The following is a 25,729-nucleotide window of genomic DNA, read 5'->3' as shown; positions in this document are numbered from 1 at the left end:
TTTGGGGGAAATTTGTCCTAATTAAAGGCGGGGGTGGGGGGGAATATTTGGGAAAAAAAAAAATTTTAAAAAAAAAAAAAAAAAAAAAAAAAAAAAAAAAATCAATTTGTGTGTTTTGGTTGAAATTGTACGAAGAATGTTCCTTTTACGCACCATTCCAAGACAAAGATCCAAATAAACACACCTTGCTCTTCAGCCTGCACAGCTTTCTGTTTGCGCTTCTCCTCCATTCGCTCTCTGTTCTGTTGCCTCTTCAGCAGTCTTTCTTCTTTGTCTTTTGCCTGATAAGTCAACAACAAATCCAAAATTTACATTTTCTTTGTGCGACCGCGCAGCTTGAAAATTTACCATCAACATCAAAAACAAAAGTTCAGGTCATTTAAACCACATTTTTTGTGAACTCACAGCAGATCTGCGACGCTCCTCCACAGTGACCTCATCATCCGAGTCGCTATAGTAACGAGAGTAGAGGAAGGGTTTGTGGACATATGCTTTACGGCGGGGTTTACGCTCCCTGTCTTCGCCTTCCGCTTCCTCACTGGTGTGTTTCCTCTCCGCTTTCTCACCTTCATCTGCAGACAAATCAACATGCACACTAGAACAAATAAAGCTCCGACTCTGACTTTGATTCTTTATAAAAAGTTTCAAATAATTTTAGCAACAGTGAAAAACTGGAGGCAGAGACCATCTGGCGGAAGCTGGCCCTCTTCGGAAGAATCGGAGAGCTGCTCCTCCACGTCACTTTCCTCCTCGAAAGAGGAAAGGTCGCTGGTGTGGACGGAGCTCACCGTGATGTCACTCAGGCCTTCGAGGTCTGAGTCCTCCAAAGAGTATTCTGTAAACCAAATAAACACGATCATTTCAAATCTTTGTTTAGCCTGAAAAAAAAAAAAACATATTGGTTTATGAACTAGATCTCTACTGATCTCGTTCTTCTGGCCCTCATCCATACCTCATGACCAAGAGGTAGGAGTGGCAGCAAAGATTTTTGACCCACCTTTCAATAACTGAACCCGGGCCAATCTGATCAGCCACAAATACATCTATCCACCTACTTGCTTCATAAGAATAGTCACCTTGTAATAAAGCACTAAGGTTTGTAAACCCCTCCAGAAAGAGACTGTAATATTTCTATCATTTCTACAACAAGAATATAAATAATATCTTAGAAATAAAATAGAAAAATAGCTAGATTTGATAAATTATTATTTTCTTTTCTTTAACTTTCCAAAACTAATCAATGAATGAACACATTTAAAAAATGAGACTTAAAAATTATGTCACAAAATGTTATGTTTACAGTGGAAACACCCTTCTTAAAAAAAAAAAACAAGCATAATGAAATGCTTTATTAAGAACTTTGATTGAAAACAAGAAAATAAATATCTATTAACACAAATATACTGTACTCAGTGAATTATGCAGCTGTTTGTCCATAAAACATAAAAATAAAAAAGAGCTCACCCTCTTTTATCCGCTCTCTGGCTTTCTGCTTGGCTTGACTCGTAGATTTCACTCCCTCATCATCAGACTTCTCATCGGAGATCTTCCCACTCACTTTGCTTGTAGGTTTTTCTTTCTTTTCCTCTGCTTGCGCCGGAGCTCCTGCTTCCTCCTCCTCAGTTTTAACCTCCTCTTTTAGTTGTTCTTTTTCCTCTTCCATCTGCTCTTCTAAGCTTTCTGTCTTCACTTCCGCTGTTTGGATTTCTCCTTCCACTGCCTCCTCCAGCGACCTTCCTTCCTGGTTATCGTCACTTTCTTCAACAACCTCCATGTCTTGCTCGTTTTCCTCCACCAGCTCCATTGGTTCATCCAGAACTTGGGTTTTACCGCCTCTTTCGGCTGCTGAGCTGGTCCTGACGTTTGCCTCCTGATTAAGAGAAGTTATGGTATCCAGGATGGACATGGCGTTGCTGCCGGGAGTTGAAGCTGATGATGAAGCTGTGGACAAATCAATATGTGTTTAAGACCATTTGTGAATTTTGTAGCAGAGTAAACAGAAAGAGATTATTCTGCAGTCATGGAAAGCATCAGGGGAATTTACGAAAAGTTACATACGTTGTTCAGGAACGCTGCTGTCCGTCTTGATCTCTGCTGGTGTCAGAGGAAGTGGCGGCTCCTCGGAGCAGCTGCCCGGAGACAGAAATTCACGGACCACCCTCTCCACCTGCGGCCTGAAGATGTGATTGACTTTGGGATCAACCACCTGGGCCACAATCCTGTCCACCCCCTGCTCCAGCATTCCAGATCTGTGAGGGAAACAAATACAAGAAGTGTCAGAAAATCACATATACATGTAACTGAAACCAGATACTAACAAAGATTGCTTTTAAAAATAATAATAATAATAAAAAACTACACACCACTACTTTTTTTCACTGTCTGAGATTAAACCAGACAAAAATGTTCCTGTTTTAGATCAGCTAAATTATTTTGATTTCCTAAATGCTAGAACTAATTTTCTTTTCATTACTCCACTTTGTGACTAATTTAGTGTTATGCTGAGGAAGACCCAATGGCTCTTGAGATGTTGCTTCAATACTTTTACATAATATTCTTTTCTCATGATGCTGTCTATTTTAACTTTATTTGCTGTGTATAATGACACTCTTAGCAGCTTCAGCCAGAAAAAAACGAGTGTATTTTTTGGACATAGTAGCCACCGCCTCCTGCCTAAACAGCAATGTGTCCATTCTCATGTGATTAATACTTACAGATAAACGTGGCACTTTGAGGAAAACTGTGTCAAGAGTAATCTTAGTGTGTGTATGTTTCTGATTTTGAAGAAGTAATAAAAGTGACTAAAACGTTCTGGCTGATGGAATAAAATACCATGTGTTTATGATAAATATCTGGCTTCAAAAGTACTGATTATTAAAAAAAACTGTGTTTTTGTTAAAAGATATAAGAAAAATATACAGTTTTTCCCCCTTACTGCAGGACGAGCTGCCGAATGTTGTTTCTCAACTGGTTTTTGTTCAGATGAGGACTCCATGTGTGATTAGAAAGGTGATTGGAGACAAAGTTGTCCACTCTTTGCTTCAGGTTCAGGTAAGCTGGCTGCAAAACATTAATCACAAGTATTTCGCAAATATCCACTCACAGACAAACAAAAAGCTACAAAGTGATCTACAAAGTGGGCATGTTGACAATGGTTGCTTGAGGACCCCAAGAAACTCATTGTCAACTACAGTGTGACAATGCGGTGGGTTCTGTAAAGATTTAATAATCTTTTATTTTTCATTTACAACTAATTGTGATTCAAATTAAATTGTAGACTCGTTTTGAAACAAATCCGATGAGGGGAAAAAGAGCTCACATTGAGGAACTAGCAAAAGATATTTAGTAAACATGACACGGATTGAAAAACACAACAGAACATCTACTTAAACTATAATCTTTTCATGAGCAGTATAAACACAGATACAGAAGAGGAAGTTATGATTTCGACCGTTACCTTTGTATCAACGTCTGCTAGACAGTCCCTCCTGAACTGGTCGAAGAGTCCCTGTGTTTTTAAATGACTGACGATCATTGAGACCAGCTGCGGGTCCCCCGGAGGCAAACCAGCCATGTTTCACTGAAACCTGGCTGTATTTTATTTGTTAAAATAGAAGAGAAATTGAATAAACATCAGGGGATGTCCCATATAAGAGCACAAGCTATGTGTTTGGGGATGTGACGTCCACTAGTAGAAAAGCGCTTCGAGAATGAGCCGGAAGAACTTGGCAATGGTTTGCCCCACCAAAATAAAAGTCTAACATTCAGCTAAAGAACAAAATTCCAAACTTTTGAAGGATCTTTTAAAGATTTTTTTTATTTTTTTTTTTTAATTTAGTGCGTTTTGTCAGTGGTAGTATTGTCTATTACAAACTGTGTTGAATGTAACACTAATGTTTAAAAGCCATCGTTTTTAGATGTATGTCTTTTCAAACATTCATTAAAGCAGTGCGGATCAGAGCTGTAATCGATTCTATTGAAGTATCCAAAAACCTCTTTAACCTCTCCTTTGTGGAGCTGATCCACTCATCCACTTAAATTATTTATTTATTTATTTATTTATTTTTGCTGATTGTTAATGTAACGTTTTCTACAGTTGTGTTTGACTGGAAATATTTTTTTTCTGCTGTCAATGTGTACGTTTTAAAACGAGAGCGCCCCCAAGTGGCGTCAAATTCTGTCTACAAAAGAAAAGAAGGTATGTCTCAGCAAATTAATTCGATTCTGAGAAGCCAGCAAACAAGTTAAAAAGTACATTTGCCCCATTTCAACAACGGTATGTTAAATACTGTTTTGATAAAAGTGCATAATTTTTGGTCATCAAATGTGTTTTATAGTTGACTTAGAGCGTCACACAGCAAAATACTCATGCGTGAAACTATTTGACGAAAACTGAAAATTCTAGCAAAATGACATCCTCGACCTTTTTAGTTTTAATCGAAGGAGACAAAAGCTACTTTGGCAGCGGTGGGATTCGAACCCACGCCCCCGAAGAGACTGGAGCCTTAATCCAGCGCCTTAGACCGCTCGGCCACGCTACCTGATGGCCTACACCCTCGAAAAATTGCTGTCATCAACAGCTACAGGGCAAATTAATGACTGATTATATTTATATAATTTTGCAGCTACAGTAATGGAATCTGTCATTACTGTCACTACTAAACTTTATTTGGAACTGCTATATTAAATACAGAGCTCAAAGTTGGTCAGCATATTTAAAAACAAAAAATTTGTTAACCTTTATATGTGTTGCAAAGACACATGTAAAGGTGTCTGTGCTATTTAAGAAAAACTCTTTACATAGTACAAAATTGTTTGCAGAAAAAAATAATTTTAAGAATTTTAAAGAGATAAAATTATGCATACTTTCCAATCTGAGCAACAAGCTTGCCCATCTTGATCTGAAGAAAATACTTGCATGAGCCAATAGTAATATTAGCAGCAGTTTTTATTTAAAGGCAGTATACAACATCTTAAAAGCAACACACTGAACTACTAATAGAAATACAAGAAACACTGTATTATAAAAGTTAATTGCAAACAAGAATCAATCTATTTTGATAACAATGCTTTTTCACTTGGAAGCAAAAGAAGTGAACCTTAATTAAAAAGACCTCCTATTGAAAGGTTTCAGCTAAATGAGGCAGATATCCGCCGTTTATCGGTATGATGTATCCCGAGTTACAAAATGCAATTTTCAACTGTCCTTTTTTTTGAATGACAGTTGAAAACGTTCAGAAAACAGGCCGCAGGCTGGTGGGTTCAGGGCTTCTTGGTAGGGCAGGTGGGAGGAAGGAGTCTGCGTGAGTTAGCCTTCACCCATGGGTGGTCAATAACATTCTGAAGAGGCAGACGGTCTATGGGGTTGTGGCGGAGCAGCTTTGAGATCAGGTCCCGTGCACCATCAGAGATGACTTTGGGGAAGTTCAGATCCACCTAAAAAAACAAAACAAAAAAAAAAACAAACAAAAAAAAACTGATCAGCATGGTGAAATATACCTAGGTTTTTATTTATTTCATAACACAAGGTATTTAGAACCAATACTGACATACAATATATTGTTTTAGCAGGAACTAGAATAGTCATTTTTAAATTAAAGACACGTTTTAAATGTGAAAGTACCTTATCACCATAATTAGTTTACTCAAGGTCATATTGTAATAACCTTATACAGAATCATTCCTACTTTGAAGCCAAATATAGCAAAATGTCACATTATTCAAAGTAACCAGACTCTTCTGTGCATAACTACTGAATTCAGCAGTCTAAAATTATTATACCTGCAAAGAAACACAAACCTTCGTAATCCTCTTGTATGTTTCTGAATGACTCGCTGTTTCAAAGGGCGGGTTGCCAACTAAGCATTCGTAGCATAGGACTCCGATGCACCATAAGTCCACTTTCTCGCTGTGAGTGTGTCCCTCAATCATCTCAGGAGGAAGATAATCCAATGTCCCGCACATGGTGCGACGTCTGTAAGGAGGATTAATAAGAGCATAAAAAAGCTGAAATAAGTTACTTAGCAGCATAATCCAACAGTGGTTCTCAGAAATGTTAGGTTCTTACCTTAGAGAAGGTGCATGGACAGACCAACCAAAGTCAGCTATTTTCAGTTCTCCGCGAAAACCAAGAAGTAGATTCTCTGGCTTGATGTCGCGGTGGATCACTTTTTTCTCATGGCAGTACATCAGCGCGTCAGATATCTCCTCCATGTACTGGAAGTTTAAATTAACATTTGATTAATGCACTGAAGCAAATATACAAGGAATTGAAGACGACGTCTTCCGTTTTTCTTTTTTTAAAATCAGCTTTTACCGTTGCAGTGCGCTGATCATCAAACCGTCCATACTTCTGGAGCTCTTTGTACATTTCTCCACGTGGAGCGTACTCCAGTATCAAGAAAACCCTCTTGCGATCATGGAAATAATTGTAGAAACGCAGGATGTTAGGATGTCTAAGAGGAAAAAAAAAAAAACTGAATAAACAGACTTAGCATGTGTAGAAATGATCAAATAAGATATGTCCTTAAAATAAAAAAGAATAAAACAAGGATCTATCACCGTTATCTATTCAGACCAACTCAAAAACCTGTCAAATTACAACCACGCACTTCAGTGTTTTATATGACATTTTATGTGCAGTTGTACTATAATATATTCATATTTGGAAAATAGATAAAACAATACTCTGTAAAATGCCCATGGCTTAAGATACTGCTTTACAAGCTAGCTAGCCCATCTTAAAACTTCAAGAGAAGTTTGCACCGAATCAGAGTAGAGGAAGACGAATAATGAACACCTCAATCATTTCAAAAGAACAAAACAAAAACAAACAAAAAAAACCCATTATGTATAATTTGCCCTCCACTTGAAGTTTATACTCTACTTCGTATTGGTCTCTCTAAATTCTAACAAAAATACATAAAATGTGGCAAAAGCATGACTGACTTTGCAAGCTTTATTCTGAAGAAAACAGACATTATCATAATTTTTACCTAAAATGTTTCCAGAATAGTCAAATAACCATCACAAAGATGGTGTTTTACTACAAAATTAAACTCAATAACTAATCTTAAGCAGTGCAACCAATACCTTATAGGTTTGCATTGTGATAAATATTTACGCAAATACCTTGAAAGATAATATTCGAATCTTTGTTGTGACCATTTATAAGTTTAAGCCAACTTTTTAGCTGTCCAAAAATGCTAGAAAAACGCCGACGTTAAATTTACACAAAAAACACAAGTCTAACAGAAAAGAAATATGACAAAACCTGAATTACTAACTTCAGATGTGATTGAATTTCAATTTCTCTCCTCAGTTGATGCTCCACACCTTCCTTCTCCATCTGGGACTTAAACAACACCTTCAGCGCCACAATAAATTGGTGCTTCTTCTCCTTTGCGAGGTAGACATTGCCAAACTTGCCCTTTCCAAGAGGTCGACCAATGTCGAAGTCGTCAATTGTAAATTTCCTGATATAAAGTAGAAAAATGTTTATCATCATATAGCAAAATACACAGATAAGATGCTTTTTTAAATGCACTTACTTTGGTGGTGAATTTGAAGATGAGCTAACACATTCTCTCCCAGGACCTTAAAGCAATAAATCATGAAAGACTACTACAGATGTGAGTTTATGCTAATCTGATTTGCACATATAAGGAAAGACTTACCTGCAACATAACTTTTCTCTGCATCAGCTTTTGGCTTCACAAGAACACGTTGTGGTCCAGTCACACTTACGGGTGTAAACTGAAATTCAGAGTAGAAAGTAAGAAGGGCACAATCATACCTTATAACAAAAGTTACTTCAACCAATATTGAATCCCATGTTCCAAGTAAATGTATTTTTATAGGCGTACCACAATAAAGGTTGAGCTTAACTTTTTTTTTAAATTGAGAATTACCACTAACCTGTCTTTGAAGACCCTTCGGCTCATAATTTTCTTTATTCTGTAAACAAAGGAAAAAAAGGATCAGATTCTACTGGTCCCCGATTCTGAAGAAATGTACCTTAATACATATTTGAGTACCGAGTCAAATTCATCTACAGCTAAAATTTTCTACTTCTTGCTTTTTTTCACCAATATAGGAGGTAAAGTAAATGCCAGGATTGTATTACGTTGAAAATTACTGGCAAAATGGTGTTAGTACGATCTAGCCTAGTTAAACAAAGCTAGGCATTCACTCTAAAAACTTTGAAGAACCCTGACGTTAAAGTTAATATTTCAGATCCCAGAGTTTACTGTAATCACCACTTTACATCATGTTTGGTCATTTATAATAAAGCTTAGCTGAAAATAGGTAATTCTATGTGTACAGTTTGGCCTCCTGTTAACGTTATTTGTCTGAAGACACGAAGCTAAAATTAGCTAAAGACTGCATCAACAACATATCCCGAAAAGCTGTCCAAAAAACCTAAAACTATATCTACTTGTATCTAATTGTTGATATAAAAACGTAATAATTACCTGCATTTCAGAAACAAAGAAAGGTTTTAATTTTAAAACCGTTGAGAGTCCAACTTTGACTTTAAAACCACTCAGGCCGCCAACGTTTTCAAAATGTCTGTTTGCTCACACAGGATTTGTCAGTCATGTATACACAAATCCATCCCATTGGTTGGAACTGCTAGAGGAAGGAAGTGCGTGATTGGTCCGTAATTTCTACGACGCTACCCTTAAACCATTTTGATTGGATAAATCCCTCCCCTTCCACTCTAAACGTTCGGTTTTACTCTCATAGTGGTTGTACTCTTGCAGTAAATTTAGTTTTAAGTTGGATATTTTACAGACACCGTCTCTGCGATTGACTAGAGGCAGCAATGGCTTTTCATGCCAAGACGTGTCAACCGGTTAGAGCATAGAGGACCAAAACAGACATAAGAAATAAAAGCATAAATATATATTTAGTTTTTCTTTTTCCTTACACACGAATTTCCTTCAGGTAATATATGCATTTTCTTTTTCATGTCCCCCTACATATGAGTTTCCGTCAAGTAATGTATACATTTTCTTTTTAATTTCCTCTAAACATGCAAACGGAAAAACAGCAAGTAGATATACAGCGAGCAGAAAAGGGAGAAGCAAAAAAAGACTAAGCAAAATATCTATTTTTCTTGACAAAAATGCATATTTAGGGGAAATTAAAAATAAAATATATACATTACTTGACGGAAACTCATGTGTAAGGGGAAATGAAAAAGAAAATATACACATTACTTCATGGAAACTCATGTGTAAGGAAAAGGAAAAACTATACATATATTTGAGCTTTTATTTCTTATTAAAACATATATTTATGCTTTTATTTCTTATGTCGGTTTTGGTCCTCCATAGAGAAGAGGGGACTTACCTTTTCTTTAAATGGTTGTTGTTGTGGATGTTTTCTTCTGCTTAAAAATAAAGATCAGCACTTCAAAACTGTGTTACATTTGCTCTTGTAATGTTTGTCAGCTGTTAAATTTTGCTTCATGATGGTAAAATCTTTCAATGGGAAAAAAAAGTCAAATTAAAAGAAATCTACAAGGAGGCAAATACTCTTTCTTGGCACTTAACATGAAGTTAAAACCAAAGTAGAGAAGCTTTACCCAAAGAAAAGCTTCAAAATACTTGACATTTTCAAAAACAAGGAAAGACAATTTATGACTCAGAATTTATTTGCAAAAAAATATTTTCAACAATTTCATTATTACAAGATTTGAAGTCAAATGCAACTTTATTTAGATCCTTACTCCAAATCTTTCATGATTTTTGTTGATAATAAAATAAAGACATTGATATAATTTTCTACTCATCATCTTTAAAATTCACATCAGCAAAGACTCAATGAAAGAATATAGTCATAAAAATGTTAAACCAGCCTTCACATGAGAAAATACATGATTTTCTGAGTGTATACAAAGTTAGAAAGCAGTTAGGCAACAGGAAACAGGTGGATTGTTTCTTATGGCATCTTCAGTACTTTGACTCAAACACCTGCATGTCTGTTGACAGCCAACAAGTGAATGTTCTGCTTTGTCTTTCATTAAGATGTTCTGCAAATGACTTAGTTTTTTCTCAATGTGAAAACACATTTCTCCTTGCGTAATAACCTTAGTTACTTTAAACAGGGATGAGCAATCCTGGTCCTCGAGGGCTGGTGTCCTGCAACTCTTAGATGTCTCCCTGGTCCGACACACTTGAATCCAATAGCTGAATCACCTCCTAAGTGCAGTCAAGTTCTCCAGAGTTCTGCTAACGACCTCATTATTTGACTCGAGTGTGTTGAAGTAGAGCTACATCTAAAAGTTGCAGGAGACCGGCCCTCGAGGCCTGGAATTGCCCACCCTTGCTTTTAAACCGACTGGTTGGTAATATAGTAACAGTAAGATAATACTTGTAGTTAAACTTAACTGTTACTTGATGAACATGCAGCTCTGCAGAAACAGTTCTTAAGAATTTTGTTTCATCAAAGTGTTCAAGCAAATCGATGTTTTGAAAAACGTGATCTTTTAAAGATCTAACTACGAAAATCTGAAAAATCTAAAGTTTCTTTAAAATAATTTTCTTTGTTTCTTTTTTTGTGTGGCTTTGAATGAAAATGTTAGAACTTTCTCTGCTTGAACTGATAAATTATGTGTATTCTTTACTAGGCATAACAAAACTAAGAGCTCTACAATCGAGGCCATATCCAATCAAGATAGTCTAGCTCTTTTTTCCCTATTACATTGACAAATTTTGTAAAAACATATTCACAAACTGTTAAACTATAGTCTATAGACATTGTAAGACCCTGTCATGTTTTCTATGTTGCCTATAGAAACTCCAAAATCTCCCAGTAACTGTCTTGTAAAGGGAATAAATGCTTGTTAGCCACTTGGATAGATTCAGTCTACATTTACCTGAACAGAGCAGTTAGTAAAAACCAGCGAGCATGATGGCAATAGACCAGCCAGTGAGCGGCGCAGACTTGGGAAGGGATCAGTCCCATCCAGTGTCCTGTTCTCATCATTACTTTCTCCACCAGTACCTCCCTCCTCATTCTGCTGCTCCTCACCACCTTCCTGCTCCTGTTCTTCCTCTGCAGGAGGACTCTGCCGGGGCTGGAATGTAACGTCTAAAAACTCCAGCTGGCGGAGCCCGCGGAGCATCCTGCAGCTCCGCACGATCTGCAGCTCGCTGAGTGTACAGGCCCAAAGGTGCAGACATTTTAGGTCCTTCAGACGGCTGGCACAGAGCAAGCCCGGTCCCACCTCCTTCCCACCAAGACTCAGCTCCTCCAGTCCAAGCCACCCTGCCCCCAATCCAAGGGAGGCCATCTGTAACTGGTAGCCCTGTCGTCCTGTAATGCCTATTTCAAGATATTTGAGTCTTGAAAGCCCTTCCAGGCCTGAGAGCCCTTCTTTGGCTGCACAGCTCCTAAGTCCATTTGCTGTTACACGAAAGGTATCGCGTAACTCCAGCCGACTGAGCCTCTCCCAGGATGCCAGATTCTGCAGATGCTGGTCTGTAAAAGATGGGACGTTGTTGAGGACCAACGTCTCGACACCGATTCCTGAAGGAGAAGCAATCCCCTTCACTTTCTGGCAGCGTCCTTTCTGTTGAGCACCAACGCTACACGTGGCTTCGGCTCGTTCATGAGGTAGAGCAGGTGAAGTAGGCAAGCTTTGATTGAAAAAACTACGAGGCAGCTCACAGCCACGCAACTCTAGCACCCGCAAAGATCCAGGCAGGATCTGGCAGTTTGGTAAGCTTCTGAGATCAGCATGCAGAAGACAGAGTTTACTCAGGCGGGGACATTTGGTGGACAAAGCCTTGAGCCAAGACTCGGAGAGAAAGGTGCCGCCTCGGGCAGAGAGCAGCAAACCACGCAAGCGAAGGCACCTCAGTCCACAACCCAGGTACTGTCGCAGAAGGAACCAAAGGATCCGGGACGTTACCTAATACACAGAGGACAGACCATGAATGGATGTGTGAGAGGTGGAAAGAAAAAAAACTATCCATTTCTATCACTAACTGCATAAGGTGCCCAAACACATAGAGTGACATAGGAGGATAATAACGTATCTGTAGACAATAGCATCATACATGAACATTATGTAAAATTGCTTCACACACAGCATTTTTAGAAAATAAAGAAGTATAGTATTTTCACAAACATTTTTTGTAATAAAGATGTAAAGTGCTAGTCAGGATAACTGGGGCTTTACACAGTAAATTAATAAAATAGAAATATGGTATATTCTATATCACACAAAACGGTAGTGAAAAGAAAAATATATACATTCTGAATTGAACATTGATATGAGCAATTTGGTCACGGCTTTTACAAGTCACGTAAACCTTTCTAATATTTTCTGACACTTCACTGGTACACATTCAAGTAGAATCATTCTAAAAGCTTGTCCTCATCAATATGGCTTTTATTCAGGTCAGAGTAAAAAGGGCAGATTGCAAATTCACACCAATCTTTTCAGATTTTTATTTGTGGAAAGTTTTGAGATCCCTGTATCCGTTAATTTTTCCCTCCCTCCCAGTTACGAATTACTTTGTATTGCTCTAAGAAATACAATCCCAATTAAAATATATCGAAGCTTGTGGCAATGTGGAAAAGTTTAAAGGACGTAAATACTTTTGTAAAACAAATTATGAACAAAAATATAGTCTTACCCCTTTCCATGCAGTCAGATCAACTGTTCTCCACAGTCTTTGGTCTTTAACGAGGCGTTTCCATCTCTTGCACACTCTACAAACACGGCAGGAAAAACAAAAGCAACAACAAAAAAACCTCATTTGAATGAGTCACAACAAAGAAAAAGCTGCTTTTTGTTTCACAAGCAAAAATACTTACCTCCCAGCTCTGACGAGCTCTCTGACACTTAAGTATGAGAGTACGTCAATTAAAATGTTCTCTGGGAAGTAGTCAAGATTACAGCCTTTAAATTCATCCATTTTGTAAACAAAACTCTCAACACGGACCTATATCCTGACGCACAAGGGTTGCGCCTAAATCAGCAATCCCCAAGAAACAGCTGCCCTTACACTGAGTGACCTAAACCGGTGATGAAATCACAATTATGTATTAATTTTCGCTGGTACAATAGCGACTCGGTCGATGCAGCCTTTCTCTAAATGGCACTGGAAAAAGTATTAAAAAAGAGCAAAGGACTGCACCTTATTTAAGAAGACTGTCAGAGGAAGTGTTGCCACCTAACGTTCATTAAGGGAACAATCTCTTGCGCTTGCGCTGTTTACCGGTGTTGCGCTGAAAAAGGTATACAACCATAAGCATGTAATTCAGTCACCGGAAGCGCCTTTTTAAGACATTTTTATTCTTCAATAACTTCTGTTAAATTCAAAAATAGTACATATACTTGCGCTTTCCAACTAACAATAAAATCATAACGCATTTCATTATGTTATATATTTATGGTAGCAATTAGACGCAGGCTCAGTTCCTAGGATTTTCACCCGGAAATTCTCTTGTAGCTCAGAGAAAATGCATTTTTTTCTAATAATAGACTATTTGACAAGATTGTTGGAGAACTGATATCAGTATAAGGCATTTAATAGCACTGGAAAACACGCGTTACTTTGTCCATTCGCTTGCGAGAACACGCTAGCAAACGTAAACAGGAAAACGAGCGTCTTTGAAATGAGCTTCCCCTGACGGCGTCGCTTTTGTCGACACAACACCGGACAAGATGGCGACCAGCAATGGTGGAGGAATGGAAGTGGATGGAACAGGCAAGTAATTATAATTTAACCCACCACATAAACCTCGCACCAACATGAATGACCATGGAGGTTGCATCACGTGTTGGATATTTTGGTTGTAAGTGATCGTAACTGGAGATTTTGTCGTGTTTTAAGGTTGCTGACACAACCAGGATAACGTTCACATCTCTGCCTTCTGTTATTTTTCACTTTGAATGTTAAACAGCCACTTCTCATTCACTCTGTTCCCGAGTCTGAATGTATTGCGTCGATCTTAGTCTTTACGCACCGACAATATTTTAATGAATCTTTGTTTTATTTGCCTATTTTAGTCAGCAAACAAAAATGTCACTTGAAGATCACAGCGCACCGATAGTATTTAATCTGTGCATAGTAACGTTAACCATACATTTGGTATTGCATTCCTTTTTAACAGTTTGGAAATGCATTTCCGCCTGGTTCGGTGTTATTCACTTAATTGCTCATGCACTACCTAATGTCAACATATATTAGTATAATTCTGTTAGAGCACGTCTTTAGCAGGTCTTTGTGTGTGTTTTAAATTACAGAATTCAGCCTGATGATGTCACTTTTTATTATTACTGTGACATGCAAACCCCTTGGAATAAGCAGGATTTTGCTGTTTAGAGGTAGACATAAAAATCCAGAACAAGAGAAACTCTAAAATTTAAATAAATGTTGAAACTAAGTTTGCAAATAATCAAAATAATCCAATAATAAAATATAAGTAAATTAAATTGTGCAATTGTTTTAAGCAACTGCAATAAGCATTTATTAACAAAAAATTACAAAAAAGAAAAAAAATATTGTTCTAAAATGTGACAAAACTAGAGGCTAAAATTCAGTAAAAAAAAAAAAAAAAACAACAGCCAAAATACACTGAATAATTGCCAAACACGTAAAGTTGAGGTTGATCTGGATAAAGTAGCAGAAGCAATTCAGATGGCCTATATGTAAGTCTGCTAATTAGTGGGTTAAACAATTATAAACTAAATTTGACTGTGCTTAGTTATCACTAAGACCAGACTGGAGTGAATGCAAACAAATTTAAAATATCTATGTAATTATATTTACTTTGACTGATCTGATCTAAACGCATGGTTTTGGCTTATTGGATAATCTGATAACTGGCACTGCCTCCTCTGCTGATCTCTTTTCATTCTTGTTTGTAGCCATTATTAATTCTTTTGTCGTTGTTGTTTTTGCTTATGTAGTCCAGATTTTTGTGTCTTTTAGTCAATTTCCTGCTAAAGCTCACCTTGTGTGTTTCTTCATATATCTGCAGCCAGCCCCAGTGTTATGGCCTCAGGGGTCACTGGGAGTGTTTCTGTGGCCTTACACCCTTTGGTTATCCTCAACATATCAGACCACTGGATACGCATCCGGTCCCAGGAGGGCCGACCAATGCAGGGTATGTGTGATTTAACTTCAGTTCTTTACTCTTTAGCATATGGTTATGCATTTATAAAGACAGTACCATGTTAGAGTTTTTTTTTGGCATATGTTGACAAGCATTTATATTTAAGAACAACAGAAGTTTGATTATAGCACCATTAATTTAGATACACATCTGTTGTTAATTGTCTGCTCTGTCTTCTCAGTGATTGGCGCTCTGATCGGGAAACAGGAGGGTAGAAACATTGAGGTGATGAACTCCTTTGAACTAATGTCTCACACCATAGATGAGAAAGTGCACATCGACAAGGAGTATTACTACACTAAGGAGGAACAATGTAAGAATCAATGATTTCATTGTCAATGCCAAAGAGAACAGTTTGACAAATATAGAATAGCATAAGACAATTTCAAGGAGCATAAATTCAGCGTTTGTGAAAATGTTGAATTTTAACATTTTCACAAGTTAAAATTGGAATCTTATTGGAAGAAATAAATAAAATGAAAGCATTATTTCTAGTCATTTTTCCGACTTTGGTAACTTGCGGAGGAGAGACAAAAGTATTTGTAAAACTTGTCTTAAACCAAGTAACTTCATGAGTTGGAAAGAACTGAAAGGCATGAAAACTGGTTACAATAGTTTCTGAAAAATTATGTCTTCACAAAACAGAGAAATAAATAAGGATCTGAGATATCGTGACCATAATCCTCTACTTCATCTTTCTTCTTTGCTCTGAGGGAAACAACCATCTGGTGCTAACATTTTCTATGCCTGCCAACCATTTCTTTGCAGATTAATGTAACAAAATTGAATTACATTTCCAATAAAACATTGCCTTAACCCTTACTTTTCAATGTAAGTGGGTCTTCCAAATGAACAATGGCACTGACCATGCCCCCCAAATCAGTTACAATATGGCTTAAACACAACAGATTTAATGTTTGGTTGTGACCGTCACAAAGCCCTGTAGAACATTTGTTTGTGCAGCAAACAAAACTTATAAAATGTGACACCAGTTTTATGTTCCTCAGTTAAACAGGTCTTCAAGGAAATGGAGTTCCTGGGTTGGTACACCACAGGTGGTCCTCCAGACCAGTCAGACATTCATATCCACAAACAGGTTTGTGAACACAAAAGCCAGTGGCAGCAGTTTAAGGCTAAAATCAGTGATCAAAATGATGAAACATGAACCTTATTTATGTGTTCCTGTTTTCCTTTTGCACTAGGTGTGTGAGATCATCGAGAGCCCCCTCTTCCTCAAACTTAACCCGATGACCAAACACACTGACGTAAGTCTACCTGCATTTCCAGTTCAAGGCTGAAGCAGCTGTAGGTGGATTTCATTTTGATCCCGCCGCTTCCGTTTCGTTTTTTTTTTCCTTCAGCTTCCTGTTAGCGTTTATGAATCTGTGATAGACATCATCAGTGGCGAGGTAAGACTTCCGACCCAGCTAGGTCGAAATGCTTTTTTTCCTACCATATTAACTTAGTTTCCTGTTTATTTATGGGGTTTTTTGTTGTTGTTGTTGTTTTTATCCAGGCCACCATGTTGTTTGCTGAGCTGACATACACTTTAGCCACAGAGGAAGCAGAGAGGATTGGTGTTGACCACGTGGCTCGAATGACAGCCACTGGAACTGGGGAAAATTCGACTGGTAAGTAAGCTTATCGCCATAAATCACTTAATTGCAGCTTGATAATTTTTTATGTACATGTATCACAGATTACATGAGAATATACAATCCCTTTTCATTCAGATCAATTTGATCCCAATGAATTTTATACTTGAGTAACTGGTTGCTTTGACACTTATTTGTCCCTCTGTTTTCTGCGTTAGTGGCTGAACACCTTATTGCCCAGCACAGCGCGATAAAGATGCTCCACAGCCGAGTAAAGATCATTCTAGAGTACGTCAAAGCAGTCGAAGCAGGTAAGCAATCATATTTATGAGGCACAGAAGGGGAAAGCATTTTAAGAAATGTATATACAAAGCAGCTGTCACCAAATATTTCTTCTCCTTTTTTTTTTCTTTTCAAAAACGCCTCCTTAATTTTAAGTTGCACTTGGACTACATCCTGAAGCGCTATCCCACTGTATCCATCTTTCTTCTGTGTTTGTGTGACAGGAGAGGTGCCGTTCAACCACGAGATCCTGCGAGAAGCGAACGCTCTTTGCCACAGACTGCCAGTCCTCAGCACCACAAAATTCAAAACTGACTTCTATGATGTATGTAATCCCCATAACTGAGGATTCTTCTTTTCTTTTTTTTTTTTAACAAGCTTATTCAACTGTCTATGTCATGAAGTAACAAGCAAAATTCTTAGCGTGAACACTTCAATCAGCTGATACTTCATCTGCACCAGAAGCAGGAAAACACGAGTTCTAGAGATTCGAGAGCAATTATTTTTTTCTTTAACACTGCCTGATTATATTAAAAGACCAACAGTTTTATAGAGCTGAGTCAGAAATGGGGTTTATGAATTCAGGGGAAAACGATGAGCAGTAAGTGGCGCGTCGACCTATTAAAACTCCATGACTGTGAAGAAAATTGGAGACAGGCTGTGTTATTGTGACGCAAACTTTTTTTTTTATTTTTCATTCAACCAATCAAAACACAAATAAACTCCAGAGTTTTAAACTTGGCACAAAAATGATTCGTTCCTCGGTCCAGTGGCAAAGTGGTTCTGGCTCGGCGCTGGGTCTGGCTAAGTCGATTACTTCTTTACACAACAAAATTAAGGCTGCAGAATATATCAGGAATATATTGTCTGTACAATATCAGTGTATGCAAGATTCTTATTGCAAGGACTGTTTGGAGTCCAAATGTTATCAACTAATAATTTATATGCTGATGTAATATTTAGTCTCATGCGTGCAGATGCTTACACTGGACATAAATGGCTTTACCCAATATGCTAAAGGTCAAAGAAGGTCAGGATCCTGAGGTTAGAATGAGAGGAAAGAAGAAAATTGGCAAATATCGCAATTTGCAGTGGCATAATCTAATATTAATGCCACTGCAAGATTTTCTGATATCGTGCAACTCAAAACAAAATCTGACCCCTGTCCTACAGGAACGAATCGACACATAGTTGCTGAAAATATATCTTCTGACTGGAAGCAATTTTTTTGCGTGGTTGTTCATACTGCTAACTAAATGTGACTGCAGTCAGACTTCTGAAAGCCCGTATGCGCAGAAGAAGAAAGTTGTATCGCACAGCGGTGCTCTGTTTACAGAAATAAGTCAACATTATTGTCAGAAGATTATAACAAGGCAAAGGAAGTTAACAAAAAGAAAGCAAAAGTAATTGAAATGGCCTTTTGTGGAGCATTTACTGTAACTTCTGTAGAGAAGTTACAGAAGGTGCTTTGTTAAACCAGCACCAGAGTGACAGAGCTCTTTTATAAGTTCATAATCATAATTTTCAGCCGTTATTTATGTCTGTATTTATTTGATCTGATTTCTTCTGGTGCAGAATTGTGACACGTCTCACTTCAGTGTTGGATAAAGAGCGTCGCGACCCTTCTGACTACAAACTCTTTGAAAACTGTGGAATGCAGATCTAACGTAGTAAAACATAAAGACGTGGCGCAGATCAGATTTTTTTTTTTTTTTTTTTTTTTTTTATTTGGGTGAAAAGGTCAGAAACGATCCGTTCAGATTGCCGTGAAAAAGTTGGATTTGAGTCGGATTTGGTTGCCTTAGTGTTTTACTGAAACTTCAGGGCTTAACAGAATAACATTTTAAGGCTTTTTGAGATGTTGGCAACAGATTTAGTGTTGTTCAACGAAGCAAGTTCAGAGATGAACACTTTTTGCCGTTTCTCACTTTCCTCGTTTCCTTTTTCCCTGCAGCAATGTAACGACGTGGGTCTCATGGCCTACTTAGGCACCATCACCAAGACCTGCAACAGTATGAACCAGTTCATCAACAAGTTCAACGTCCTGTATGACAGGCAGGGCATCGGCCGCAGGATGAGAGGACTCTTCTTTTGAGCTGACAGGGAGGCAAACACTCTTTTCTGTTCTCTCTTTTTGTTTGTGTTCCGATCAATTAAATAAAATAAAAAAAGATTTTTACACCTTCAATCTATACAAAACCACTCAGATCAGTTTAAAACCTCTCCACAGCAGTGAGATCGCTGAACATGGACGTTATTTTACCCGGTTCGTTTTATTGTTTCACGTTTCTGTATGTAATAAAATGTTTTTTTTTCATGGTGCTTTGTGTCTTCTTCCAGAAGGTAATTTTTTTTTTTTTTTTTTTTAACAGGGCTTTTACTATAGTAATTATAGAGACCCCAAAAATGTATAGGTCAGCAGTTTTAAAGAAGCTCGTGAAAGTTTTGTAATGTGAAGCTGTGGGTTTATTATTAGGAGCTTTGAGGGTTTTACAATCAACTCGTTTGTGTTTTTTTTTTTTTTGAAGTTGTGTTCCTGCTGCGTGATTGCCTGCAGAGGGTTGAAGGAGGCAGGTAAACGTGGCAGCACAGGAAGCCACTTATAGCCGTAGAGACTAACGTGGATAACCTGAGTCAGCATTTGTTTGGGTATTAAATGCACAGCAGAAGCCGACATAATGACCCCCCTGCTTGCGTGTTAAGCATTTACAAGGTTTGTTTTTTTAGCTGCCATGTGGCTCTGAGAGGAGCGAACCTTGTTCTTGCATCATTTTGCACCTTTTTAAAAGGCGAAATTTAACTCAATAAGTGATGAAAACCAAATTTCTCTTATTTTATTGCCTCTTTACTAAAACACTGGCTGACAACAGCATTTTTTTTACATTGTGACAGTGATGATAAATACAATAAGATGTCTTTTTAATCATATCAACACATTTCTTTGACACCAGATGAATGTTTCAAAGTCCGTGGAAACAAGAGACTTTTTTTTTTTTCTCTCAGGCAGTGAGAGGACTGCTCACTTGTCACCAGGCTGGTCAGCAGCATCATCTGGCTGGGGGTACTGGAAGCGGACCGGGTCGTACAGTTCATCCCTGGGGTCAAAAGAGTGGGGGTGAAAGTAGGGGTACGGGTGGAAGCTGAGTTTCTTCTCTTTGAGCGGAGGAGGCACTGGCTCCTCCACAGCCTCCTCTTCTTCCTCCTCGGGTGGAGGAGGAGGTGGGGGCGGGGGGCCCACGATCTTTCCCTTGATAGGTCTTGGAGGGTTGTCAATCAGGCAGTCTGGGTCCCAGTAGGGGTCGCAGTCGTACTCCATACCCTTGAAGACGTGGATGGGGGCTGGAGGAGGAGACTTCTTGACCAAAACCGGAGGAGGCGGAGGCAGCTTCTTGTGATGAGGTTGCTTAGGAACCACCAGCGGGGGCGGCGGGGCTTTCTGCGGGGTACAGTGGGGGTGGTACCGAGGGTCGCAGAGCACCGGAACGGCACCAGTGGGCAAGTAGACGATGTGCGGCTTGCAGAGAGGGTCCTTGTTGTTGCAAAGGAAAAGCACATCGGCCTGGGAAATGGCTGGAGCAGCAGGAAGAGGAGGCGGACCCTCCGTAGGACTGATGGGCTTTGGGACTCCTTTCATCGGAGGTGGTGGAGGAGGAGCGGCGTATTTGCACCTCTTGTCTGTGACTGGGTCGCACATGATCATTGGCACGCCCAGTTTGCTCTGGAAGTAGGAGGCGTTGGGGCCGTAGGCGTGCTCCAGGTACCTCATCTGCTGGTAGAGCATCCGCAGCTTGTCGATCTCATAGAGCTGAGAGGACAAAGGGCAGAGATCAGTGTGGTTGTCACAACCTACAAGTATGCAGAAAACTTTGTGGATAATCTGTTAATATAAAAGAAAAAAAAATTGCAATTGTGGTGTTTCCATTAGATAAGAAACTCAATTAAAATCACGTGAATAGGTTTAGTCACGCAATAAGACATTAAAATCACTTTCTGTCAACTTCTTCATCTAGTAACATCCAGTTGTTGATCATGTGACTCGTGTGATCCAAAAAAAGTGTTTCCATTGGTAGCGTTGCAAAGTACACAATTTTTTTTTATACAGCCGAAAAACCACCTCATCATAGTGCAGTAACACTTTAATTTTTTTTAATTGCCGTATTTTCTATTAAGCAAATTTATTTTAGTAATTTAAATATGTAAAATTTTAAAGTCAGTGGAAACGTCGCTAATCTCACCCTTTAGGTAGGGTTGTCAAACTCATTTTCACTTTAAGACATATCAAAATTATGAATATTCTCATAGGGCCAGTTGTACTAGGATGTGTTGATAAAACCCATTGACAAATTGTTAAAATATTAATAAATAGCTGCCTCTGCATTCAATAAGTACTGCTTAAGATAAAAAAATAAATTTCGAACGAATTATCACATTAAAGTAATTTGACGGTATATGGGTAAAAACAGCTTTGATTTGATTAACACACTATTTAAGAACAGTTATCTTGAAGGTTCTGTTTATGTGGCCCTCTAGAGTCCGGAGGTCCACATAAAAAGCTATGGCGGTCCGGAGTTGGCCCTCGAGCCTTGAGTTTGAAACATAGAAGGAGCTGTCTGTGTGTGAATCTCCAAACAAAACTATCAGACCAGATACATTTTTATTTTAGCACTTTAGACACTTGACATCAAGGTGAGAGGACGTTTTGTGATTTTCACACCACAATGTAACTTTAGATTATTTCTGTGTTCCTTTAAACAACGGATTTAGAATTAAACACTTACTGTTGTGTTTAATTCTATTAAAAGTACAATAGTTATAATAGTTCTATGTGCCTGCTAGCACAGCTGTTAGCCAAAAACCACTGATGGGGTCGGTTGTCAGTCACGTGACATTTGAAAAACAAACGGCAGCTACTCAAAACGTAATTAAAGAAAAAAAATATCTCTCTTTAACTGAAAAGAAAAAGTGAGCAAATAAAATAATAGAAATTTTGCTTGGAAATATTCTGTTCCATTGTAAACAACTTGATTCTGGTTTTGGTGTTGAAGTGGTTTGATGTTGACATTATTGTGGAAGGTTGTTACCCCCTCGGTGTGCCCGATGCTGCTGTAGTATCTGTAGTACGCCTGGAAGTCCGGGTTTCCTCGGTACCACCTGGGGTCCGCCGCGTTGCGCTTCGGTCTGGAGTGAGACAGGAACTCGTTGGCTTTCTCCGAGTGGATGCTCACATCACTCAAAGGCACCATCTCTGTTAGAAAACCCCACCCACCATATATAAAAATATATATATCAAAGGCTCTGCTTAAATTAAAATGCTTTAAGGGATTTAGGATCTGTACCTTCTTGTTTGATGGCACTGAGCAAAGATTTGGCCTCCAACAGGCCTGCGAAAGGAAATACGTTGATTGATTATTGAATAGTGGTTTCCAAAAATAGCTGCAAAGTGAAAGAAATCAACACTGACCTGAGAGAAAGAAGAGGCCGCATAGCAGTCCCAGCAAGCAGGTTAAAGAAATCATGTTGAACCTGCAGCCCATAAAACAAAAAAAATGGTACAAAAATGTACAATTTATTTATACAATAACCAGCTTACAGGTCCTCTTCGTATTGGATTGTCTTAAAAATGTTTTCCATTTCAAAAAATGCTAAGAAACTAGCACATATTAGTATTTGTATTTAACATATTTAAAAAACAACAAAAAAAAAACATATCCTAATCTTTAAAGTACAGCTTAAACACAATTAACTGAATAATGTAGCTGCAAATTTTTCACGATGCAAATAAATGTTCCACTTACCAGGCCAAGGAGGCTGTGTTCACTGGTCCAACAGGACCGGTGGGCTAAATATCAAACCCCTCTGTCCTCCTTTCAGTAACTTTATCCTCTGTCCAATTGGATTTCCCCAAACTTTCAGACCAAAATCTTGTCTCCTCCTCTTCAAAAAAAAATGTTTAAAGTGAAGCCCCTTCAGCACCAATTAGGAATATAAAGCCTCTGGACCAAGGCCATAAACAACAAGACTTCAAATGGAAACACCCCATTAGGTCTGGAAGGAAATCATCACCTGCTGGGACCAACTACAAGCATGGAGAAAAAAAAATGCCTCAGCAGGAAAAAAAAAATCTGTAAACAGAACCATAGATCACAACCATAAAGGTATATTTATAAAGTTTTCCAGGTTTTTAAAACATAGTTATGTCCTCCAAGTGGTTATTTCAGTTGTAAGAACACCTGCTTTCCCAGCAGCTCCACACCTGAGGACAGCTACCGAAACAGCTGCATTTTCACTTTTTGCCTCAGCTTGTTCACTATTAAAGTGCTTAGAATTGTGCAGCATTCTTTCACAGAGATGTAATTCCATATAAACCTGACTTATCAGCTGCCGTTTTTCTAACATGGAAAAGTCACATACCCATGCAGAAATCTGGTAACCTCAATTACTGCAATGAATATCCCCCAAGTCCACAAGCGTCTTGAAAGAGTGTTTTCAGCTAGACTTTGAATGTTTATTTGAATTTCAGGTAAAAGACGGATGTAAAGTAAGCAAATGCTTGTGAAGTGGAAGAAAATGATAAATGGTTTCACAAAATTTTTCAAATAACTTGAAGTCTGGCATGAACTCTGATACGCTTAAGAATATTGGTTACCTTTTCACAGTGATCTTGTTTTTTTCTTTAGTAAGAAATAAGAAAAAAAAAAAAGCTGAAGAGGTTAAGTACTAGTTCTCTTTTTGCAAATTAGTTTTCCTGCCTGGATTAACTGAACATAAGCCCGGTATTAATATTTCACTTTCCATGTGCATAAAGAAGTCAAAGTGAACATGAGGAATATTGAAGCATTTATTATAACTCTCCTCAAATACAGGGCACAACATTAATTTTATTTGCATTACAATGTATAAAATATACAGAAATTCTCAATGTGAAATAGATCACATTGTCAACTGCAGATACAACACTATACTATGTTCTGACATACATATTTACAAGCAGTTTAACAGGTTTCTGGAACATTAGCAAAGGGGCCCTAAAGAGCACACATTCTTTCAAAACAGACGGGCATAAGCAAAAGTCCACGTTCTGCCTGACTTGTGTTACAAAATGCAGGAAGAAGGAAGAGAGAGCGGGTCGGAGCCTGTGGAAGGCGGCGGTTCAGACGAAGGTGATCCTGGTGCGGGCCTGGTTGATCTGCCACACGTTCAGCTCCTCGTACTCCTCCAGCGCCTCCTGGAACTGAGCGGGAGTGAAGCCGCGAGAGACGCAGCGCTGCTCCGCTTCGGCCATGCGGACCACGCCGCCCCGGCCCGCAGCGCCCTCTGTGGTGAGCTCGCGCACCAGCGAGAAGATGACGTCTGCAGGTCGCTGGGTTCTACAGAGGGAGAGGGTTCAGATGTCAGAAGGTGTTGAAAACTCATTTTAAACCGGGATATAATGCGAAAAATAATCTGAAAGCCATTAAAGCTCCAAATAAGTTGAACTTTAGAGTTTTTCCACTTCAAATTGTCACTTTTTTTTTCTTTTTCTCAAAACAAATTTTTAGATATTCCCTCAGCAAATAGATACATTTACCTATAAAAACCCAGCTATAGAAGTAATGCTTTATTTTGGTTTTGCAAAAATTTCATGAAACGTCGCAATGATGAAGTTGGCTTCTGATTGATCCACCTTCCAGTTCATAACTTTTCTAGAATCTCAACTTATTCAGGTCTGAATTATAATACAAACATGCTTTACAAATCAAGGAAAGTTTTTCAAAGAACGTTGAGATACATTTATTCTGCTCATTCAACACAAAAAGCACTAAAACAACTTTTATTTTGACCAGGTGTGCATTTAAACAAGCTTTAAAAGCGCCAAATCAAGTTAATTGTCCTTCTATTGTCAACTTCTTTTCTAAAAAGTTAGAAAAAAAAAAAAACTGCTTAGCAAGTGTCAAAGAAGCTGTAAAGCGTCTTTCAGAATAGGAGACGGTACACGGGAAGTTTTGAGGCTCTGAGGATTTGAAGCGAATCGCCGTATCGCAGGCGATATGCACGAGTAGCAGAATGGAAAACATCCAGCGGTGACTGAAGAGAAACAAAAACAATACGGCTGCAAACAAACTGTGACATTCTAATTTTACTACTACTACATTTTCCCCTTGAGTGTCTGGTCTGGAAATGTTTGGATCAAAGTTCAACTGAAAAACAAATCCGACCGCACGCATGCAGACGGCCACATCAGTTTCATGTCATTTAATTTTTTTAAAATCACATTTAAGTGTGTAGATGTTAAAATCTAAAAGAAATATTAAATCAAAGTTTAGCACACATTATTGGTGAAATATGGGGAAGTTTCCATTTCCACATGAATGAAATTTGAATGTTAAACTTGACGCTAAAATTTGTTTTTTTGGATGAAAATTTCTAAACTAGATCAAAAAATATGACAGATTAAAAATGTTAGTACAGCACTTCTTTTCGAAATATGCAAAAACAGATTTTCTCCAAAATAAATGTTCCAATTTCTTTATCCAGTCTTAAGAAATTATATAAAAGAAAAAAATTAAAAGGATAATCTGTCTTTTGTGGTCTATACAGGAAACCATAGCTTCACTTAAGGTTTCCTAATTTGGCCCAAGTTTAAAAAGAGTCATGTTTCCTGTTTTCAAAGAATTCAAACCCTGGCGGCGATACAAGCATGAAAAAAAAAAAAAAAAAAAAAAAAAAAAAAA

The 25,729-nt window shown here is 38.2% G+C and overlaps 6 protein-coding genes and 1 non-coding gene across 12 annotated transcripts in view; 1 reads left to right on the top strand and 6 right to left on the bottom strand.

Annotated features, from left to right (window-relative positions):
- bod1l1 (biorientation of chromosomes in cell division 1-like 1) overlaps positions 1 to 3,705 on the bottom strand; it is a 17,891-nt gene extending 14,186 nt beyond the window's left edge. For all 4 annotated transcript variants that reach the window (XM_015057891.1, XM_015057893.1, XM_015057892.1 and 1 more), the window contains exons 1-7: positions 3,458 to 3,705; positions 2,936 to 3,060; positions 2,059 to 2,249; positions 1,465 to 1,941; positions 686 to 835; positions 406 to 572; positions 185 to 281 (exon numbers count right to left, since the gene is read on the bottom strand). In XM_015057891.1, coding sequence (XP_014913377.1) covers positions 185 to 281; positions 406 to 572; positions 686 to 835; positions 1,465 to 1,941; positions 2,059 to 2,249; positions 2,936 to 3,060; positions 3,458 to 3,574 — 1,324 coding nt within the window. In that variant the 5' untranslated portion in view covers positions 3,575 to 3,705. The remainder of the gene's footprint in view (positions 1 to 184; positions 282 to 405; positions 573 to 685; positions 836 to 1,464; positions 1,942 to 2,058; positions 2,250 to 2,935; positions 3,061 to 3,457) is intronic.
- Positions 3,706 to 4,459: 754 nt separating this feature from the next.
- On the bottom strand, positions 4,460 to 4,541 carry trnal-aag (transfer RNA leucine (anticodon AAG)). The gene has a single exon. It is a non-coding gene; the product is annotated as a tRNA-Leu (tRNA).
- A 389-nt stretch (positions 4,542 to 4,930) lies between these two features.
- On the bottom strand, positions 4,931 to 8,558 carry aurkb (aurora kinase B). The gene is made up of 9 exons (XM_015057885.1): positions 8,475 to 8,558; positions 7,918 to 7,956; positions 7,677 to 7,755; positions 7,551 to 7,596; positions 7,287 to 7,475; positions 6,317 to 6,455; positions 6,068 to 6,216; positions 5,800 to 5,974; positions 4,931 to 5,436 (listed from the first exon to the last, which is right to left on the bottom strand). Exons 1-9 carry the CDS (start codon positions 8,478 to 8,480, stop codon positions 5,263 to 5,265), a joined length of 996 nt encoding a protein of 331 aa, XP_014913371.1. The 5' UTR covers positions 8,481 to 8,558; the 3' UTR covers positions 4,931 to 5,262.
- Positions 8,475 to 25,729, bottom strand: part of mcm7 (minichromosome maintenance complex component 7) — a 30,654-nt gene continuing 13,399 nt past the window's right edge. The window contains exons 15-16 of one of the 3 annotated variants that reach the window (XM_015057879.1): positions 24,312 to 24,385; positions 8,475 to 8,571 (exon numbers count right to left, since the gene is read on the bottom strand). In XM_015057879.1, coding sequence (XP_014913365.1) covers positions 8,546 to 8,571; positions 24,312 to 24,385 — 100 coding nt within the window. In that variant the 3' untranslated portion in view covers positions 8,475 to 8,545. Of the gene's footprint in view, positions 8,572 to 23,839; positions 24,386 to 25,729 lie in introns of those variants that run through there. The other 2 variants (XM_015057880.1, XM_015057878.1) reach the window with 2 other exon arrangements.
- LOC106963142 (F-box/LRR-repeat protein 12) lies at positions 10,246 to 13,028 on the bottom strand. Its single transcript, XM_015057883.1, has 3 exons — positions 12,835 to 13,028; positions 12,654 to 12,729; positions 10,246 to 11,923 (listed from the first exon to the last, which is right to left on the bottom strand). The coding sequence occupies exons 1-3, from the start codon at positions 12,933 to 12,935 to the stop codon at positions 10,871 to 10,873; spliced, it is 1,230 nt and encodes a 409-aa protein (XP_014913369.1). The 5' UTR covers positions 12,936 to 13,028; the 3' UTR covers positions 10,246 to 10,870.
- cops6 (COP9 signalosome subunit 6) lies at positions 13,633 to 19,206 on the top strand. The gene is made up of 10 exons (XM_015057886.1): positions 13,633 to 13,730; positions 15,007 to 15,132; positions 15,323 to 15,454; positions 16,149 to 16,237; positions 16,344 to 16,406; positions 16,503 to 16,550; positions 16,658 to 16,772; positions 16,955 to 17,047; positions 17,243 to 17,343; positions 18,973 to 19,206. Exons 1-10 carry the CDS (start codon positions 13,688 to 13,690, stop codon positions 19,111 to 19,113), a joined length of 951 nt encoding a protein of 316 aa, XP_014913372.1. The 5' UTR covers positions 13,633 to 13,687; the 3' UTR covers positions 19,114 to 19,206.
- and4 (actinodin4) lies at positions 19,838 to 22,912 on the bottom strand. Its single transcript, XM_015057884.1, has 5 exons — positions 22,814 to 22,912; positions 22,480 to 22,541; positions 22,355 to 22,399; positions 22,100 to 22,263; positions 19,838 to 20,823 (listed from the first exon to the last, which is right to left on the bottom strand). The coding sequence occupies exons 2-5, from the start codon at positions 22,532 to 22,534 to the stop codon at positions 20,038 to 20,040; spliced, it is 1,050 nt and encodes a 349-aa protein (XP_014913370.1). The 5' UTR covers positions 22,535 to 22,541; positions 22,814 to 22,912; the 3' UTR covers positions 19,838 to 20,037.

Source organism: Poecilia latipinna, unplaced genomic scaffold (genome assembly GCF_001443285.1).
Source record: "Poecilia latipinna isolate Pla-1442-1.1 unplaced genomic scaffold, P_latipinna-1.0 Scaffold1498, whole genome shotgun sequence".
In the NCBI taxonomy this organism is placed as follows: domain Eukaryota; kingdom Metazoa; phylum Chordata; class Actinopteri; order Cyprinodontiformes; family Poeciliidae; genus Poecilia; species Poecilia latipinna.
This window is presented reverse-complemented; position numbering and strand designations above follow the sequence as displayed.

What these genes read in the sequence shown, in the direction of transcription:
- aurkb (XM_015057885.1), bottom strand. An exon ending in GAAATTCAATCACATCTGAA is followed by an intron (nt 6,456 to 7,286) that starts GTTAGTAATTCA and finishes TTTTCCTCTTAG; the next exon opens with ACATCCTAACATCCTGCGTT. An exon ending in ATGATCAGCGCACTGCAACG is followed by an intron (nt 6,217 to 6,316) that starts GTAAAAGCTGAT and finishes TTAAACTTCCAG; the next exon opens with TACATGGAGGAGATATCTGA.
- cops6 (XM_015057886.1), top strand. Translation starts at nt 13,688, where the DNA reads ATGGCGACCAGCAATGGTGGAGGAATGGAAGTGGATGGAACAG. An exon ending in GGAGGGCCGACCAATGCAGG is followed by an intron (nt 15,133 to 15,322) that starts GTATGTGTGATT and finishes CTGTCTTCTCAG; the next exon opens with TGATTGGCGCTCTGATCGGG. An exon ending in TAGACATCATCAGTGGCGAG is followed by an intron (nt 16,551 to 16,657) that starts GTAAGACTTCCG and finishes GTTTTTATCCAG; the next exon opens with GCCACCATGTTGTTTGCTGA.
- and4 (XM_015057884.1), bottom strand. Translation starts at nt 22,534, where the DNA reads ATGATTTCTTTAACCTGCTTGCTGGGACTGCTATGCGGCCTCTTCTTT. An exon ending in CGGCCTCTTCTTTCTCTCAG is followed by an intron (nt 22,400 to 22,479) that starts GTCAGTGTTGAT and finishes TTCCTTTCGCAG; the next exon opens with GCCTGTTGGAGGCCAAATCT. An exon ending in GCATCGGGCACACCGAGGGG is followed by an intron (nt 20,824 to 22,099) that starts GTAACAACCTTC and finishes TTGTCCTCTCAG; the next exon opens with CTCTATGAGATCGACAAGCT.
- LOC106963142 (XM_015057883.1), bottom strand. Translation starts at nt 12,935, where the DNA reads ATGGATGAATTTAAAGGCTGTAATCTTGACTACTTCCCAGAGAACATT. An exon ending in GAGCTCGTCAGAGCTGGGAG is followed by an intron (nt 12,730 to 12,834) that starts GTAAGTATTTTT and finishes CCGTGTTTGTAG; the next exon opens with AGTGTGCAAGAGATGGAAAC. An exon ending in ATCTGACTGCATGGAAAGGG is followed by an intron (nt 11,924 to 12,653) that starts GTAAGACTATAT and finishes TCTGTGTATTAG; the next exon opens with GTAACGTCCCGGATCCTTTG.